At 37.3% G+C, this 18,463-nt stretch overlaps 1 protein-coding gene across 1 annotated transcript; it reads left to right on the forward strand.

The window, feature by feature from the left end:
- Nucleotides 1–2,373: 2,373 nt before the first annotated feature.
- On the forward strand, nucleotides 2,374–18,198 carry STIM2 (stromal interaction molecule 2; the record flags this gene model as incomplete). Its single annotated transcript, XM_010021694.1, has 10 exons — nucleotides 2,374–2,488; nucleotides 9,164–9,275; nucleotides 9,983–10,098; nucleotides 10,999–11,176; nucleotides 12,084–12,261; nucleotides 12,836–13,003; nucleotides 13,154–13,254; nucleotides 13,502–13,740; nucleotides 16,470–16,671; nucleotides 17,479–18,198. Coding segments are annotated over 10 exons (1,890 nt in total), but the record flags the coding sequence as incomplete, so codon positions are not given.
- Between the last annotated feature and the right edge of the window lie 265 nt (nucleotides 18,199–18,463).

Consider the following 18,463-nt stretch of genomic DNA (forward strand, 5'->3'; position numbering starts at 1 on the left):
TACGATGTTTATTTTCAAAATGAATGTTAACACCTGACATTTGAAGTCTTCAAGGGCAGTGCATCACCACTCACTAGAAAGCTGAAAAGTGTTAACATGTACCTTAACCCCCATATGAAGCGAGATAGCTTTTTCAGGGAGAGCACTATAATGTATTTTTTGCTGTCCTTTTAGTATGTTGTTCCCAGAAGACATGCTGGGGATAGTAGTTGATAGTATGTACTTGCAATGTGAAGGGAAAAGGTGAGGTGGACAAACATCAGTTCTTTCCTGCTCCTCCAGCTGTGAGACTGTACTTGAATCTGGAAAGTTTGAGAGACATTAGCGAATAAGATGAGTTTTTGTTTTCCTATTGTTTGGTTCCTTTTCTTCAATTTATCCTCTAATAAACATAAAGTGGGAACCAATAAGGTAGTCCAGCTTTGATTGCATGTGCATGTTAGCTATGGAAATTGCCAGGTTCACAGTAGTGTACTAATTGGGGAAGTACTCAGAGTTCACACTTTGATGATGGAATATGCAAGAAGTATTTTTAAATTTGCATATAGCTACAGCAGTCAGTCCTTTTCTGTGCTTATTGTACTTTTTTACAGTTGCTAGTCCATGGTGTTCCAGAAGTTCTGTAATTGCCCTAACAGGCTGCTATTTTCATTTATTTTCATATATTTCATAAATTCTCCTGTGTTTGTCATTTATATACATCTGTGTGTGTGTATAAATACCTGTATTTATGCCTTTCTCATATATATAGGGAAGAGGAGTTAAAAGTGCCATGCAATTTGTATGGGATAAATGGAACTATTCTAGGAATCAAAAGGCTTTAGAAAGCTGATGTCTGACAAATTTTGAAATGATAGATGAATGAGAGAGGGTTTGTGTTCAACCTGGAACATACAGGACTTTGTGACTGGATTGGGGAAGGCAAATAGTACTTTATCCCAAGTCTAGCAGTTAGAGGAGAAACTTGAATCCCTTCCCATGTTTTTAGATTCACATACTTCCAAGTAGGATTGAAGTTTTTAATAAGGGGAATTTGTGTTAGCTTTTTTTGCATATTCCTGCTACCATGTACTGCCTCTTTTTATTAAGAGTTAATATTATGGTTTACAATTGACTACTTTTCAGTTTTTCGAATAACTTAGTCTCTAGATTTGTTAGAAATGGGATCTGTGCAGGAAGCTTTGCAGGTAAAGCAAGGCTAAATTTTAAGTGGGGGTCTCCTGCAGTGCATCACTAGCTTGGCTTTCTTCTTCACCTCTGCTTGAAATGGTGATGATGACATATGACCAGCCATATAAAAAGCTGTTTTTTGAGTTAGTGTCATGACTGCCTATAGCTGTTCTTGTTTGGGCCTCTTTATTCTTCAGGAAATGAAGAAAGCAAGCAATCGGCTGTGGAAGATGACTTAGCTCTCATGTTAGCTTTCTGGTACTAATATTAAGATCTCCACCCACGGACATGGCTCATGCTGTGCTTTTAGGGACTGATATCTATGGTAGGTTTCCACTATTAATGAGAGGTATAGTTTGCTAACCAAGATTCCAACTCTTCTAGGCCTGTGTGAAATAAAGAACAAAATGGAGTTTACAGTTCCATGCTTTCCCCTCTCCCCCACCACGTATATATTTTGAGAACCTATTTGTAGTGACTTGTGAAATACTGATACAACACTGCTATATATGATGGGATTCCAGGCTATTCCTTTTTATCATGTTTCCTGAAAGGCAAAATGTGGTATTTTGACATAGGCTTCCTATTAATTACTGAGAATGAAACAGCTTTGTTTAATGCTTCTGTGCTAGGGATGTAACCACTGAGGAATGGTTAGCAAGAAAAATATTTTCCCTAAGATGGACTTCTGTTTTTTAATTTGATGAAATAGAAGTCAATTTTTTGTTGTCTAACCAAAAGACTTTATTAATATTTAGTCACAGCTTTTTTTTTCATACCCTAAAGCAGTTTATCTGCTTTATCTGGTATAGCAGGGTTCAGGTATTACTCCTTTATAAAGGACTGGTACATTTTCAAATCTTAAATGGACTTCAAGTAGGTGAAGCTGGTTAAAGGTGTTCAGAATAGAGAAATATGTAGTATGACTATGTGGTGCATTCTTGTAATCACTGTAAATGTAAGGCATACTAATAAAGTTGTTAAACCTAGTATACTAGTAATTGCTAGTTTATTTAGGATTTAATCGTTGTGAAAATCAGTTCCTGTAAGAGTGTTTAACTTGCTTTCTGAGTCTTTGGTGTGGTCAACTCATGTGAATTGTGTACTGCTTGCATGGGCAGAGCAGACTCTATGCCTGATTTCCTTGTAGGTCTGTTTAGAAGTTGTTATTTTAGCATTTAAGATGCTTTCCTTTTCCTTCAGTTTCTAAGGGAAGATATGCAATACAAGGATGCCTCTAATAAACATAGTCACTTGCACAGAGAAGACAAACATATCACCATTGAGGATCTGTGGAAACGCTGGAAAACATCTGAAGGTAGGTAAAGAATAGCTAAAAGTTTTGGTGGTTATTGACATAGACATAATTCAGTGCTTTTTCCATGAAGTAGGTTAGAGTAGTAAATGGATGACTTTTTTAAAATATCTTCACAAATCTGTTTTGGTACTGTTACTTACAGACCTGTGTAAACCTGACTTAAAAACATTCAGTCCAGCTAGTATGAATTTCCTCTTGATGTGCTGGGTGTACTCTAAGTAAACTAAGCTAGCTTACGCCCTCTTCTGTATGAGGTTGTAATTTATGGTGACTGTTGCAAGCACTCAATTCCAGATAAACGCATTTTTAATTTAGTAAGCCCTAAGGGTGGCAGTCAAGCTATTTTAAAACATTTATGATATATTGTATTAAGTGGAAAGTGTTTCAACTTAGATGTAAATTTTCTTTGGACTACAAAGAATCGGAGTTCTTAGTCAAAGCATTTTGGTAAATCTTTTTAAACTTGGAATACAAGAAAAATAGACTGATAACCCAACACCACCATCCCTCCCCCAATTTGTTTTGAATGAAAAGAAGTAAATAGAGCCAAATTTTCCAAATATCAAAAGATAATACTAAATGAGCAGTACAGTGTTCACTGCCAAATATGGTCCATGGTGTAGCTACTGAAAAAGAAATTTCCAGGGATCCAGAATGTATTGTGAGCATATAGAGATCTGGTATTAGTCAAACAGCTAAAAGTAGAAATGAAACTAGGAACATGGCACTGAGTCATCCGATGTAGGAAGCCATTTAATTGCAATCTGAGGTAATTCACTGGTTAAGTGTTTGCTGTGTAGTAAATACCTAAATTTTAACCAGTGATTTCTAGCCTCGTCTCTTCAAATATTCTGTGAATACTTACTGAAGGTTTTGTTCAGTGAAAGTGTTTGCAGCTAAGTTATCAGAGAAGATTATTACTCTGCGATTGTTTGTCTAACTTAGAGTAAGTCTTCAAAAACGCAGGCTATAGCAATATCAGAAGTATCTAATTTGTCTACTGTGTATGTCTTTGTTCCAGGTTTCTTGAATGTAGTGAGCAGTGTGAGTAAGACACACAAGATTTTGAGAGGAATGTCTGGTCTTACTGTGCCTGCTTATAATGGCTTTACTGTGCATGCTGTTGAGGAAACTAAAGTTGCACTACAGGGAGGCCCTTAGAATGAGACTACCAAGCAGTGCTAACAGTGATCTGGTGACCGTTAGAAAGCATGAACCCCCTCAAATAATAAACTACTTTCATTTAATAGTAGGTAACATGGAAAATTCTAGTTTTCCTTTCTAGATATTTTTAGGAATTTTGATTTGTTAGTTTCTTACATGCTCCTACTTTGTAGTACCAGTGCAATTTGACAGCGCTAAACGAGAGGGTGGATGGTAGTGTAAATGGTGGTATCAGTAATTTGAAACTTTTAAGTAGTCTGAGGTATCTGTGTGAGAATTACAAGCTCTAAGTAGTACCCTTGACAGTGACCATTAGTGCTTATGCAGAAACATCTTCTGGATCTATTGCTGCTTAGTTTATCCTGAGCAGAATTGTACATTCTTTCCCATATAGCTTTATATAGATGTTTGTCTTAAGTATTTGGCAAATAGCTTAAAGTTGCTTGCTGTTTAAGATATTGGTGATGTGAGGGTAGAAAGTGAAAGTGCAGTTAATGGTATAGTAAGTTTTCTGTTGCCGTTCGGTGTTGCCTTTTAGGATTAAGAAAAACGGATTATTTTTGAGCAATTGCTTGAGAAACATGCAGTGAATAGAACCCTGAGAACTGGCTTCATTCAAGGCTTTAAAGATTACCTAATAAAATTAAAAAAAAAAAAAAAAAAGCAGCTTCAGAATACTGCTTTTTAATATTTCTGGCACTAGGCAGGTTTTTGGTAGTCCCCACCTGGTGTAGAATCCTTAAGGCAGAGTCTGTATTGGTGCAAATTAAAGGAATTTCAAGGCTGCTATTGGTTTTACTTGCATGGAAGAAATCATATCGTAACTTTAATCAGCATCTAGCCTATTGTTGTGTTTCCACACAATTTCAGTTGGTCCTTTAGTACAAAACAAGGTTGTCACTTAGTTTGGGCTAGCTCCTGTTACTTGTGCTTTTCATGACCACCGAAATTTTTTAATCTCGTAATCTCCAGAGAGGGTTCCATTTAGAGGAATGACTAGGAAAATAGTGTAGCTGTTTAAAGCCCAGAAAACAGTGCTTTCTGATAGTCCTCTGACTTCTATTATTGTGTGTCTGTTCTTTGAATGTAAATGCCAGTATATGCTTGTTGTATGGAATTTGCTTTATCTATTTCTATCTAAGCACTGTTTATACATATACAAAGCCTTTCAGCTATTCTGAAGTCTGAAGCTTAGTAGTTATTGTTGGGTTAAAATTAAAGCTGCATCTTCTAGTTTTTCTTACAAGGGCCTTGAAGAGGTGAAGTGATAGGTGAGTTCAGCAAAGGAGACAGATGAATGTTTGTTTTAAAATCTGAATACCAGTCTTTTTATAATGATCTTTGAAAGTTCTGTGCTGCAGGGGTGTCTGCCTTCTTTTTTTTACCCCTCTAGTAGGCTAAGATCATATGAATTTGTTGTCTGAAGAGACGTGTTAGGTATTTAGTCTCAATAGTAGTAAGGGGGTCTATAAAATCAATGCAGGGGCCTTCAGCTGGTTAGTTTTCTGACCTGTCTTGGTGAATAGGTAGGATGCTGCATTCTTGGTGATGTAGCATTGTCCCTTGGGACTTATTTGTAGCAAAGTAAAACTTCAGTGGTCAGTCCTGGAGCTCATGAAAAGTTTGTCAGACTAATCTGAGTTCTACCAAAACCTAGTTTTTACAAATGCCTTAAAAAGTAGTTTTTCTTTAACATTATAACATATTTAGCTTTGTATGTGTGATCACCTGTTGTATTCTGAGTGCACAAGTGTTCTTGCAGCAGCTGGGACTAAAATGCATATGCCAATGATGTTATGGTTGCTTTCTACTTTGTTAATTGTTGCTGTCTCAGGTTTTAAATATCTGGAGACTGGAAATGCATGCAAGCAGGGCTTGGCTGAGGGTGAATTACATAATGCTGTGTGCTGTTCCAGGCAGGGCCAGCATGGTACTGATGACAGGCTCTTCTGTGGGAGCTGTAATGTTCAACTGTTGAAAAGATAGTCAGGGCCACACCTTTTGTGCTTTTCCATGCTGTTTAAAAACCTACTGGTGGCAGCATATTTCATGCTGATGTTGCTGCCGAAGCCCTGGTAAAACAGAACTAACTTTTGAAACCTTGTGTGTGCTTGATATAGAACAAACTCAGGTTTTTCTATATTGTCTGGTCAGCCTGTTCTCAACTTTAAGCCTAGTAGATGGCTGTCATCCACTCCTTGCTGTGAAATTCTCTTATTGAATGTAATTTGATTTTTGAGGGGAGTAGGAGGCCCACAAGAGAGCTGAGGCTGACACTGTAACCTTGTTTTGCTTCATGCCTCCCTGCCCTGAAGCACTGTGCTGCGTGATAAATTTAACATGAAAAAATTATAGCCTGATCTTCTAATTGGTCATTAAGGTGGATTAGCAGGGAGCAACATTCATGTAGGGGAAGTTTGAAGCTGCTTTTGCTGTCTTCATCTTCAGGCGTGTTGTTACAGCAGTTAAAAAACAAACCAGAACAACCAACCAACCAAACCTCCCCCCCCCCCTTCCCCGCAACCTAAAACAAAGCCAACCAAATGAAAAATCAATCTGAAGTTGTAATCTGAAATAGAAAACAGCCTATGCAAGTCTAGATACTGAGTGCTGTACTAAAGTGCGAACGCTGTGGCTTCTACACCTGACTGCCCAAAGCATGTTGCTGACATCCTCTCTCTCAAGATATCTATTTACAGAGACAGGTGTGAGAGGGAAGGATGTTATGATTGCTCTCTAATGTTATATGCTTTAAGTTACTGTAACTGTCAGTTGCTACACCACTGTCTGAAGCACTGTGTTATTTTCTGGTGATTAAAATAAGGAAAAGTTACAACCTCAGCTAATTAGTAGGAGCTCCTGGCACATTCTAATTGGCAGTGCTTGAGATGAATTTCAGCTGGCCTGCTCACCTTTCAGTACACCTGGTGTATGTCACTTGTGTCATGTTTCAGTAGGCTTCTACTGAAGCTGGTTTGCTTCTCAGTGTTGTTATACAATAAACATATATCTTGTCTTACAGTCTTATTGTCAGGCAATACTTCTTACCAATAAATAGCATATAGAAGATCTTAACAAAAATACCCCTAAGTCCGAACATTTTCACTGATGTACATCAATCTTCCAAGGCTCCACTATGGTGCTGTAGGAAAGGGAGAACATGGTAGTTTAGGGTTTGGTTTGACCTGGAAAAGTTGGGGGTTTGTGGGAACTGACACAGGAATTCTGCTAATGCAGAATTACTTTACACAGTAAATCTAAATTTCTAGTGAAATGTGTGCATGGGCATAGATTCAAATTGAAATCCCAGAAGAGTTGACTGTGTATTGATTATGCTTCACTTAAATGGTGAGTGGCCATTTAAAAAGACAAAGCACATACCGGAAGTTCTGATTCTAGTTTGTGAGAGACTTCAGTTGCTTCTCTTTGCAGTGTCTGTACTGAAGGAAGTATTTGATACAGTAATAGATAATGAATAGTAAAGTGCTTTTTCCTAAATAGAAATGATTTGCTTGGGGAAATTTCTTTGACATTCTGTGAAGGAGACATCATGCCAGTCTAAACAGTATAACAGACCTGATTGGCCCTATGGTAAACAACTTTGGTATGTACCTCGTTTCTTACATGATTATATTTTTCAAATTACTACTGAATGATAAAAAAATAAGTTTTGACAGAGTGACAACAAAATACTTTTAGCAGCAGAAGTGAAACTTCTCCGTACTTTTTTTTCCCCTCTCCCCCTCAATTTATAAACGCAGTGAATTGTGTGTCTTCTGAAATTGTGTGTTCTGCACTGTCAGTGAAAAACTCTGTAGTGTATAGTAGCTATTTTAGGTGTGTTTTCCTAATGTCACATCAAAACAATGCTTTTGCTTTGGATCAGTATATGACCCTATTTCTGGAATGCAGTTAAGGTAATATCTTTTTGGATGATCTTACCACCATTTTGAGATGCTTAGAATAACTTGCAAAGCTGATTGTTTCTTATTCACAAAACAGTTAAGAATCTTTGCAATGTGAAAATGATCTGTTTACAAATATACCCCAGACATTTTCATGAAAGCTTAGAGTAATATGACAAAACTAAGTCTGTAGCAAGATCAATACTTGGAAAACAGTTTGTGGCTCAAAAGAAGAGAAGGAAATGGGGCAGCATTCTGGGAAGGAGATGTAGCCATTCAAACAGAATACAAGTGGTTTGCATTGCGAGTGTATATATATATGTATTTTTTTTTTAAAGCTATTAATGACTCTGAGAAATGTGTTCTGTCTTCAGTTACTGGGAATGATGAAAATTTGGAATGTTTAAGCTTATTTTTGTCAGCTACACTGGTGTAGACAAGACAGAGAAGTCCTTATTTCAGTGCAAACTGAAATACAAATGTGAACTCATAAATTTTTCCATTGCCTGCAGCTTACCTGTCAAACTTTCAGCAGCTCTTTCTAAAGGATCATTGTCAAAATTTATCACTAAGCATAGTCTTTGTGATAAGGTTTCTCAAGAAATATCTACTCAGCATTGTCATAAGTAGTTTTAGGGGGGAGGGAGGGAAAGACTAAAAAAATGTGTTTGTTCATGCAAAGGCATGTCTGTCCAGAAGGAGGCTGTCGCTGTTTCTTTCATGTGCAGACAAACCTTTGCAGACTTTGTAACTGGAGAGAACAACTTGCCTTCAACTTTTGTCAGTGTGAAGCTGTAAGCTGTAGCAGCTGGCCTGTAAGGTCCTGAAATGTTTGGGTGGTGGTGGCTGCTTTTTTGTGTGCGTAGTATTTATATAGTATTTCCATGGGTTGTATTTCTTAGCTATGAAAGCTTATATAGACTGTTGCTGTTATACAGAAAACTTTTGTTTATTCTCTACACGCTTAAATATTTTTTTCTTAGTGGGAGTATCATTGTATGTAGTACAGCTGTTTTGGGCATATATGAGAGAGATTAATTGTTTTCCTGTTAAATTTCTTGCATCTGGGTATTTTCTTTCAGTCTTCTCCCTTCCTCTCATCTGCTCCCATTCTGTGGTTAGTAGGCATGAGCCTCTATGGAAATTCTTGTGAAGACAAGTTCTTCAGCCGTCATCCTGGGAAAGATTTTGGTACATTGCCTCAAATGGCTACACCATCTGCTGGCATGTGTTCAGTTCTGCAGGGGTAGTATGGACAAAAGGGTTGAGGCCGAGACCAGTTTAAGCAGATCAAAGTCACAAGATGCTGTCCTGATTTAAACAAAGCAAGAAGCTAAATTACTCTGTGGAATTTTTAATAAAGAAATGTTTCTATTAGTTCCATGCTTTTTTGTTTATAGTTTGCCTAAGCTTCCTCTGAGAAGCATGTGATAAAAAAGGCAAAATGCCAGAAACACCTTGGTGAATGTTAATGCTAATTTTTCTGCAGTTATATTTGGCTAAACCCTCTTGCTCATTGTAACCTGCTTTTCTTCTGCTTATCTTCTATGTCTTGCTATTGATTTTTACAAAAATTAAAGGTAATTAAACTGACTTTTTCTTCCAGTTCATAACTGGACTCAAGAGGACACTCTTCAGTGGCTGTCAGAATTTGTTGAACTGCCCCAGTATGAAAAGAATTTTAGAGACAGCAATGTCAATGGAACAACACTTCCCAGGTGAACGTTTCTTCTGGATTAGTTTCAAGTAATTCCCTATAGGTTGCTGCTTTAGTCTTTATGTGGGAACAACTATGTGAGCATAAAGTCTAACAAGATACAGCCAGATGCAAGAAGAGAGTAGCATCCTTGCAGTTTTGAAAAGCTGGCTGTTTTTTGGTTGTGGTTTGGTTTTTGTTTTTTTTTTTTGGTGGGTTTTTTTTTTTCCCTGCCAAAATAATTCAAAATCTAAATTCTCCTTTTGTTTTTGTTTTGTTTCTTGCTGTTGAAGCTTTTATCGATGGACACAATTTTGTACAGTAGCGAACTTCCTTTTGAACTACTTCCAATCTATTGTATGGTTATACCTCAAACTACCTGCAGAACCGCCTTTTTTGAGCATAACTATGAAATTTGAGTATTGTACGTATTTTGGAGAGTTGGTGTCACAAGTCTTCAAATATACCATTATGTCAAACTGTGCTAAATGGATTTGTCTTATGATTATTCCAGAAAGAAAGAAATAGGGAAATGATTTGATGTTCTTCCTTTGCCACATGCTGATATGCTTTTTTAACAGCACTGTTATCATTGTATTATATCTCTCACTCTAATTACATAACTATAACCTATATAACTGTGGGAAATGCTATTGATGTATTTCTTTCCATAGACTGGTTTTGATTATAGCTTCTGGAATAGGTAACACTTTGTCTTATCATTAACAGGATAGCAGTAAATGAACATGCTTTCATGATCTCTCACTTGAAAATAATTGACCGGAGCCATAGACAGAAGCTTCAGCTTAAAGCATTGGATGTTGTTTTATTTGGACCTCTCACCCGTTAGTATTTTTTTTAAGGTTTTTTCTGTTATATTTTTTTTTTTTGTCTTATCTCTTGTTTGTAAGAATTCAACATACAGGATTTTCAGTGGCACTTCATAAGTAGGACAGCTTGTCTATTTTGTGTATGTACTGACAGGTTACTTGGCATGTGTTATGGAACTGGGCAATGAATTAAAACAGACGATCAGGATGCTGGGATCAGGACAAAGATTATGTAGGAATTTTAGTATAACCCCATTTGATGGACTAATACTGGCTTTTGTGTCACAAGAAGTGTACTCTAAAAGTTTTTTACTGTTAAAATTATGCTTACAGCTAATGTTGCATTCACTTCTGCATTAGCTTGGACAGTGTAAGCTGGGATGCTGAAATGAGAGGGGATGACTTTCCCCAAGGAAGAAAAGAAGGAGATGGTAGTGGAAATCCAATACTGTTGTCTTTTGTGCAGACTTGAATTTAAGTGCAGTTAAATTTAATACAGCAGTTTCACATCTGATCCATTTTAGCATATCCAGACACTTCCTTACCACATCACCAGTGGTATGCATGCTTGCTAGTACACAGTTACTGGTGCTGTGCATGTTGGCTATTCCTGAACTAAGAGGCCCTTCCAGAGCTTGGTGGTCAGTTTAGAGAGCAGTGAATGAGTTTGCAAAAGTCAGACCAGATCTGAGCTATGCAGATGAAGTAGATTGTATTAGAGCAGAGTTGCTTATGTTGTATGGAAAATGCTCTGGAATCCATTTGAAAGGCTGGAGATGGTTTGAGATAAACAAGCTGGAATTTTGTTTAGTATCGGGTTCTGTCACTTTTTAGGCTGTAAAGGGTGGGGAAAAACTCCATAGTCTGTTGTCTGTATCAGTGAATTAGCTAATGATCATGTTGTTTTCTGTGCAGGTCCCCCTCACAACTGGATGAAGGATTTTATATTAACAGTTTCTATAGTTATTGGTTTTGGAGGCTGCTGGTTTGCATTTACACAGAACAGAACTTCAAGAGAACATATCACAAAAATGATGAAGGATTTAGAAAGTCTCCAAACAGCAGAGCAAAGTCTTCTTGACTTGCAGGAAAGGTATAAAAACTAAAAAAGCTAATGCTTAGTTGTTCTTTTGTTTTGAGGTTAAATACAAATACAGGTCCTTTACAGTCATAAATTATTTGCATTCAGTTTCCTTGTTCATGTTCATTTTGCATAGAAATTGTGATTTCAGTGGTGACGGGTTTTTGGATAGGAATTCCTCCTGGATATTTTAGTAGGCCATATGAGTGTGGGGATGAAGGTAGAGAATAGAGATTTAAGTGTTTTTTACCTACAGATTTGGAAGTATGTACTGTTATTTTAATATAATTATAGTTTACTTTGGAATGCTTAGATACATGGAAAATGAGAACATTTGTCCTGTTTTTAATCTCTTGAGATTGAAGCAGACCTGGACTGATTACTTTCTACTTTCTATTGCGTATTTGTGTGTGAAAGTTGATAGTCTTCTCTGGTGCATCTGTAACTCAATTGTCTAAGAAGACTTTTTATTTTATTACACCTTTAATGAAGACTCACCTAAAAGTTTGCATGTTTTGTCTGATGTGGACGTCACATTGTCTGTAATTGCTGTTGATTCATGAAGCTTGCATGGTTTTTATTATCACAGACTGGTTGAGGATGGAAGGGACTTCTGGAGGTCATCTTGTCTAGCCCCACCTGCTCAAGCAGGATCATCTAGAATAGGTTGTCTAGCTGCCATATCCAGGCAGCTTCTGAGTATGTCCAAGGATGGAGACTCTACCACTTCCCTGGGCAACCTGTTGCCAGTGGTTAGTCACCCCCATGGTGAAAAAGTGCTTCCTGATGCTCAGACCTCTTGTATTTTGGTTTGTGCCTGTTGCCTCTTGCCCTGTTGCTGGAGACATTTGCTTCTGAGGACTGCAACTTCTAACATATGTGCTGTACATTTTCTCCTATTTTTTGTTCAATTGTGAAGGCTTGAGAAAGCACAAGAAGAGAATAGAAATGTTGCTGTGGAAAAGCAAAATCTGGAGCGCAAAATGATGGATGAGATCAATGATGCAAAACGGGAAGCTCATCGCCTAAGGGAGTTAAGGGAGGGAGCTGAATGTGAGCTCAGCAGGCTCAAATATGCAGAGGAAGAGCTGGTACAGGTATCTGCAAAATGTTTATAATCTTAGTGTTGACTTTAAATTGGTCCTGGCTTTAATAGATCCTTAGGAGTGTTTAAAGCAGCATTTTTCTAATGCTAGATTTGAATGGAAATATTGATCATGCCATTATCTAGTAAAATAATCGTTAAACCCTAAAAAGACATACACTTTGTACATTAGCTTATCATAATCTTCTTGAATTCATGGAACAAAATATATATATGTACAAAAGCTTTTTTTTTTAATAGATGAGAGATGATAGCTTTGTCTTGCTCTTCTGAGTAGCAATAGATTGGATTTATTGTACTAAATAAAAATGCTGTCTTAAAAATATTTAAGATTCCAATTAGGGACTATATATAATAGAAAAAATGATACATAATAGAGTATATGGAAATTCATACGCTGTATTTCAGAAATACCAGATCCACCTTCTTGACAACAATTGGCACACACCAAAGCTCTGTAAAGCCATAGTATGTTCCTGTGGGGTATAAAGGTGCTAATATTTCACTTTCTTCTGTCAGTTTTAATGATGCTCTTGGTGACACTTTTATTTCTTCTTGATTGTTAGGTTCGCATGGCTTTAAAAAAGGCTGAGAAAGAGTTTGAGCTGAGAAGTAATTGGTCTGTTCCAGAAGCGTTGCAGAAGTGGCTTCAGTTAACACATGAAGTTGAAGTACAGTATTACAATATCAAAAGACAGCATGCAGAAATGCAATTGGCAATCGCCAAAGATGAGGTAATAACTCCTAGCTAAAGACTTTTCTTGATCTGTTGCTAGATATATGACATGGTAAATGCAAATTATCCAGGTAAACATTTGGATACTTTTCCTCCTCTGACTTGTTGTTTGCTACCTGTCAATATTGCATTTCATCTTGCTTTTCAGGCAGAAAAGATAAAAAAGAAGAGAAGCACTGTTTTTGGAACATTACATGTTGCACATAGCTCCTCCCTGGATGAAGTGGACCATAAAATTCTTGAAGCAAAGTAAGAGTATTACCACGATGCGTGCTCTTTTGTGGTTATTCCTAGAACAATGGAATTTTTGGAGAGTTATGGAATTTAGTGGCTGAGTGGTTTTGCACTTCTAAGTAAATCATTTTAGAAGATATTAAAGTGTGAATATTTGGCCAGTCCTAATGGATGTTCTGGTATGCTGGAGTAACTGTACTTGTGTTACTTTGCTTTATCTTTAAGAGCAGTCTATGTAACTTTCATGTGTGCTTTTCTTCAGGAAAGCACTCTCTGAGTTGACGACATGTTTGCGAGAGCGTCTTTATCGATGGCAACAGATTGAGAAGATTTGTGGTTTTCAAATAGCACACAACTCTGGGCTACCAAGCTTGACCTCCTCTCTCTACTCTGATCACAGCTGGGTAGTTATGCCTCGAGTTTCCATTCCTCCTTACCCGATTGCAGGGGGAGTCGATGACTTAGATGAAGATACTCCTCCAATAGTTTCACAGTTTTATGGTAAGTGGTAAGCTAAGTAAAAAGAAAGGGGAGCAGTTGTGGAGGCATGGGATTTTGAAGTGAGATGGGAGAAGAGTGCAGAAATCAAACAGGATTGGATTAAATCCAAAAGGACCAAAATTCGATCTGGCATTTCAGATGCATCTTTTGGGACTTACATGAACTGAAACCTGGGGTTTCCAATAAAGATAACATGAAGAAGAAGTCTTTATTCCGTTTCAGTGGGGAAGTGAAAGGCAAATCCAGTTAAGGTTTTGAAAATCTGCTTGTCATGCTTGGATTGCTGCTTAGGCAAAAATTTATAATGAGTAATGCTGAATTTCTGTTAGCATACTTAACTCTTTCATATGGAAGGGATGCAGTTTGTCTAGGGTCCCTTGAGCTACTATGAAGATCACACCCTAGAGACGCTGCGTGCTACATAGCTTTTAAAACATTCTTTAGCGGCTGGACAAAATCTTGTTGTTGTCCAAGGGAAGCTTTCAGGCAGAATGTTTGTGTTTGGATACAGTGGGTTTTTTGAGAGCAAGGCAGAGAGGCCAAGTGCTGGAAGGAAGGAAATCCAGCTTTGCTTAAACTATGATCAGAGGATATACACTGGGGATGCAGACCACCCTCATATCTTGAGTTATTACATCAATACAGGAGCCTGTTTAATGGAAGTTTTAATTAACTGGACTCGAGACAAATCAAAAAGATGAGCTCCCATGTAGCTATTTAAACAAGCAATATCAAGCTGAGGAATGAGTGGGGAAGAAAACTTTGTCATATGTGTACATTTTTCTTCCAGGGCTTTGATTCTCAGAAGAAAATAGAACTATATTTTCAAACAGCATGAGGAGAATGATTGCCACTTTGCTGGCTTCATTTAGTGTTCCTAGGGCGCGTGTTTTTCTTCTGAGTGTAACAAACTTTTTCTACAGACAACAATGAAAAGTTCATTAATCCCCTTACAACACTACTTAAAATTGTGATTTGTGGTTGAAACCACTTCAGGAGTCAAATTATTGTAGATTAGTTTGGTGACTGCTATATTATTCCCATCCTTTAGACAAAAATGACAAATGCACATGAGGAAGGACAGAAGCAAAATGGCTTGTCTCACTCATGAGGCTTCTGACAAAATGCAACATCCAGATAAGTCAGCTATGAACACGACTGTTTCAGTCTCTGGACCTAAACCTAAGCCCTAATCTGGGCAGTTACCTTGCCCCAACATCATTTGATCTCAATATTGACAAAAAGGGGAAATCTGCCAGACAGGCTTCTTTGTGCTGCAACAGTTGGGATGATGGGTTAAAATGACATGAAGTAATCTCTTTAATCAGTCCTGAGCTGAAGAACAAAAGGCGTAAAGAAATAGATGTACAAGACTGGAAAAAAATCATACAGGAAGGTGATAGTGAAACTTCTACTTTTCCATTGACTGATTAGGATTCAGCTGATTTCTTGATCTAGTGAGTTTCATTTGTAGTAGAAAATTCTAGATGGTAAATTCTTATAGCTGAATTCTTCATAATCCTGTCAATATACACTTACAAGGAACCAAATGCTTGTGATTTATTTCAAAATTCACTGATGGTGTGATTTAGTTCTTTTTTTTTTTTTTTTTTTTTTTTTTTTTTTTTTTTTTTTTTTTTTTTAAGTATGAGTGAGTAGGACGGCATCTGATTTACCTCGACACACAGTATAAATTTTCTAAAGGGGTGCTTACTCTCTTAGTTCACACTTGCTTTTAGGAATATTTTTGTGATGACCCAATCTTATTTTTGACCTGTGAACCCCTGCTTTTCAGGTCTGTAGGGAGTTCATCAGAATAAAATCAGAAGCTTGAGTTACATGGCAACTGTCATGTAGACATCACTATCTACAAAAATAACTTTTTTTTGGGGGGGGGACGACGGGGGACTTTTGTTGTTTGTTTTTGTGGTTGGTTTTTTTTTTTTTTTTTTTTTTTTTTTTAATGTTTGGTAAACATTTTGAACATGAGGGTAGGTCTGTCTTACCTGGCAGTAATGCATTCTGTGAGACAGTTTGAGGAGGGGTATGAGAAATCCTGAGGCTTGTAACAGCTAGCCTGAAAACAGGTCTGTAGATTTATTTCCATAGAAGTATTGCTGCCTAATAATATTTTGAAGGAAGAATTGAATTTTGAACATTTTGGTTTGTCACTTCCTGTTAGATACTTTCCTGGTCAAGTCTTGTGTTGCTGTTTCCGCCCATTCTTAGCATTTTTGTTTACAGAAATTCATAGTTCGACTTGCAAAAAAAAAGTGTTACCAAAAAGGAAATTCTTGAGCTAAAGTTGAGGTTGAATTCTATATTTTGTGTGATGTTACATACATGAAATGTAACTTTCAACTAATGCAGCCTATTTCATGGCTTTTTGGTTAGGTACATCTACATTGCAAAACCTTTGCATATTCTTTTAAGCTCCAAATCGCCACACAAGTAAAACACAGGATATTGTGTAGTATACTAATTTCAGCACTGCTATTTTTAGTTTATAAAAGGGTTGGAAGTTTTAGTAGAATCTTTCTCTTTGTTCTCAGGAGAGCATAGTGAGCCAGAACTTTGGTGCGCATGGTCAGAGTAACATTTGGCAGGCACAAAAACCGTTGCAGTTGCTTCTTGGTTAGAGCTTCATCTAACTGTAGAATGTATAAGGTGATGCCAGTCTTTCTTTAATGTCACTTGGAGGGTTTTGGTTTGCTTTTTCTTTGCCTCAGGGTCCATTGTAAAACCTCCCAGCACACTGGCAAGAAGCAGTAGCTTGTGTCGATCAAGACGCAATGTTGTGCCATCATCTCCACAGTCTCAGCATGCTTTGCACTCCCCTGACCCTGACATCCTTTCTGTGTCAAGCTGCCCAGCAATTTATCGAACTGAAGACGAGGAGGAAGCCATTTACTTCTCTGCTGATAAACAATGGTACGGAGATTAGCAAACAGCACTTGGAAATCTGATAGGATTATTTGAGAGTAACAGTTTAGAATTAGGGGTTGAACCAAGCAAAAAGTTAAAATAATCTGTAGGATAATATTAATTAATATAGTCCACATGGAACAGAGAGAATTCTTGTCTGGTGTGTGTATGTCAATAGCTAGCATGTCATATACAGTTAAGTAATGTTACAATCCAGGGTGCACTGAACTAACCCTGATTCTCCATTACAATATGTTACTGGCTTTTACATCTGAAACTAGGATCAAAAGCAATGTCAGCTACTGGGCGAAGAGAAGATGGATGGTAACACAATTCTTACAGCATGTTGAGCGTGTACCTACTCTTGTTACATGGCCTCATAGGAAAAGGTTAAATTCCTTTTGGAAGGAGCAAATGAGCTTGTTGAAAGGTAGGGACACTTGTCCTGAAGGAACTTTTTGTATATGATAGGCTTAAATCTCCTTCTTTCATTTCATAAATTTTCTGACTTCACATGCCAGAAAGATAGTTTTTGTTCTTTGAAGTGAGATACAAATGACTGATTCTGGGCAGATGCTGCTGCCCACAAAAACAAGATTGCACAATTAACTATCTTAAGTTTAGATAATGAAATGATGTAATGCAAGTTGTGACATAAACTATTTAACTAAATGGTTTTTGTTAATTAACTAAGGAAAAGTGTGGGTGGTGCTTTTAGGCTGATGTTATTGATTCTAAATTAATTTCCTTTTTTAGCTGTATTAAGGAATTAGTAGTTTCATTATGTTTTCTCCTCTCTTTGCTCTGACTCAGGGAAGTACAGGAAACGGGTTCGGAATGTGACTCCTTAAATTCATCCATTGGAAGGAAGCAGTCTCCTCCAGCAAGTCTTGAGGTGTACCAGATGATTTCTTCTCAGAAAGTATCTCCAGAAGAATGCTCCCTGGAAGAATCATCTACAGGAGACTCCTCTTCTCTAACTGCAGATATTTCTAGGGGCTCTCCTGACTGTGTAGGCATGGCAGAAACTAAAAGCATGATCTTTAGTCCTGCAAGCAAAGTTTATAATGGAATCCTGGAGAAGTCCTGCAGCATGAACCAGCTTTCAATTGGGATCCCCATCCCAAAGCCTCGGCACACCTCCTGTTCTTCAGCCAGCAGTGATACTAAACCGAGCCATGAAGCTGCTTCTGTCCCCAGGATAAGTAGCATCCCGCAGGACCTGTACCAAAATGGTGAAAAAAACAAAAAGCCATCAAAAATAAAAAGCCTCTTTAAGAAGAAGTGTAAGTGAAGTGGGCAGAAGAAGCCTGTAGTAGTGTTATAAGAACTCTGTTTTTTAAATCTTTAGGAATGTAATTCCATTTGAGCATTCCAAACTGGATGCCCTGATGGAATGCTCTGTAGGTCAACTATATTTAACTCACTGTACTGTCAAAGGTTGTGCCAGCTGTCAATGAGAAATCATTAAAAAGTTCAGACAGTTTACATTCATTTCTGCCTATTTATTTTTTTTTTTTTTGCTTTTTTTTTAGTTTCTCTGTCTTAGTGTTTGTTTTGTTAGGGTTTCTTTTGTTTGTGGGGTTTTTTGTTTTGTTTTGTTTTTTGGTTTTGTTTTTTTTTTTTTTTTAAGTTTATTTGTAAACCATTTTTAAGCCACTTGTGGACTTCTAAGCTTTAATGGACTAGTAAGCCTTCTTGGGCTTCCCAAAGTTTCTTGTTTACTGGAGCATCTTCCTATTTTTCTGTAGAGCTAGGACATTTATCTACTGGACTTTAAGAAAAAATAAAAAAGGTA

Source organism: Nestor notabilis, unplaced genomic scaffold (genome assembly GCF_000696875.1).
Source record: "Nestor notabilis isolate BGI_N333 unplaced genomic scaffold, ASM69687v1 scaffold1279, whole genome shotgun sequence".
In the NCBI taxonomy this organism is placed as follows: Eukaryota; Metazoa; Chordata; class Aves; order Psittaciformes; family Psittacidae; genus Nestor; species Nestor notabilis.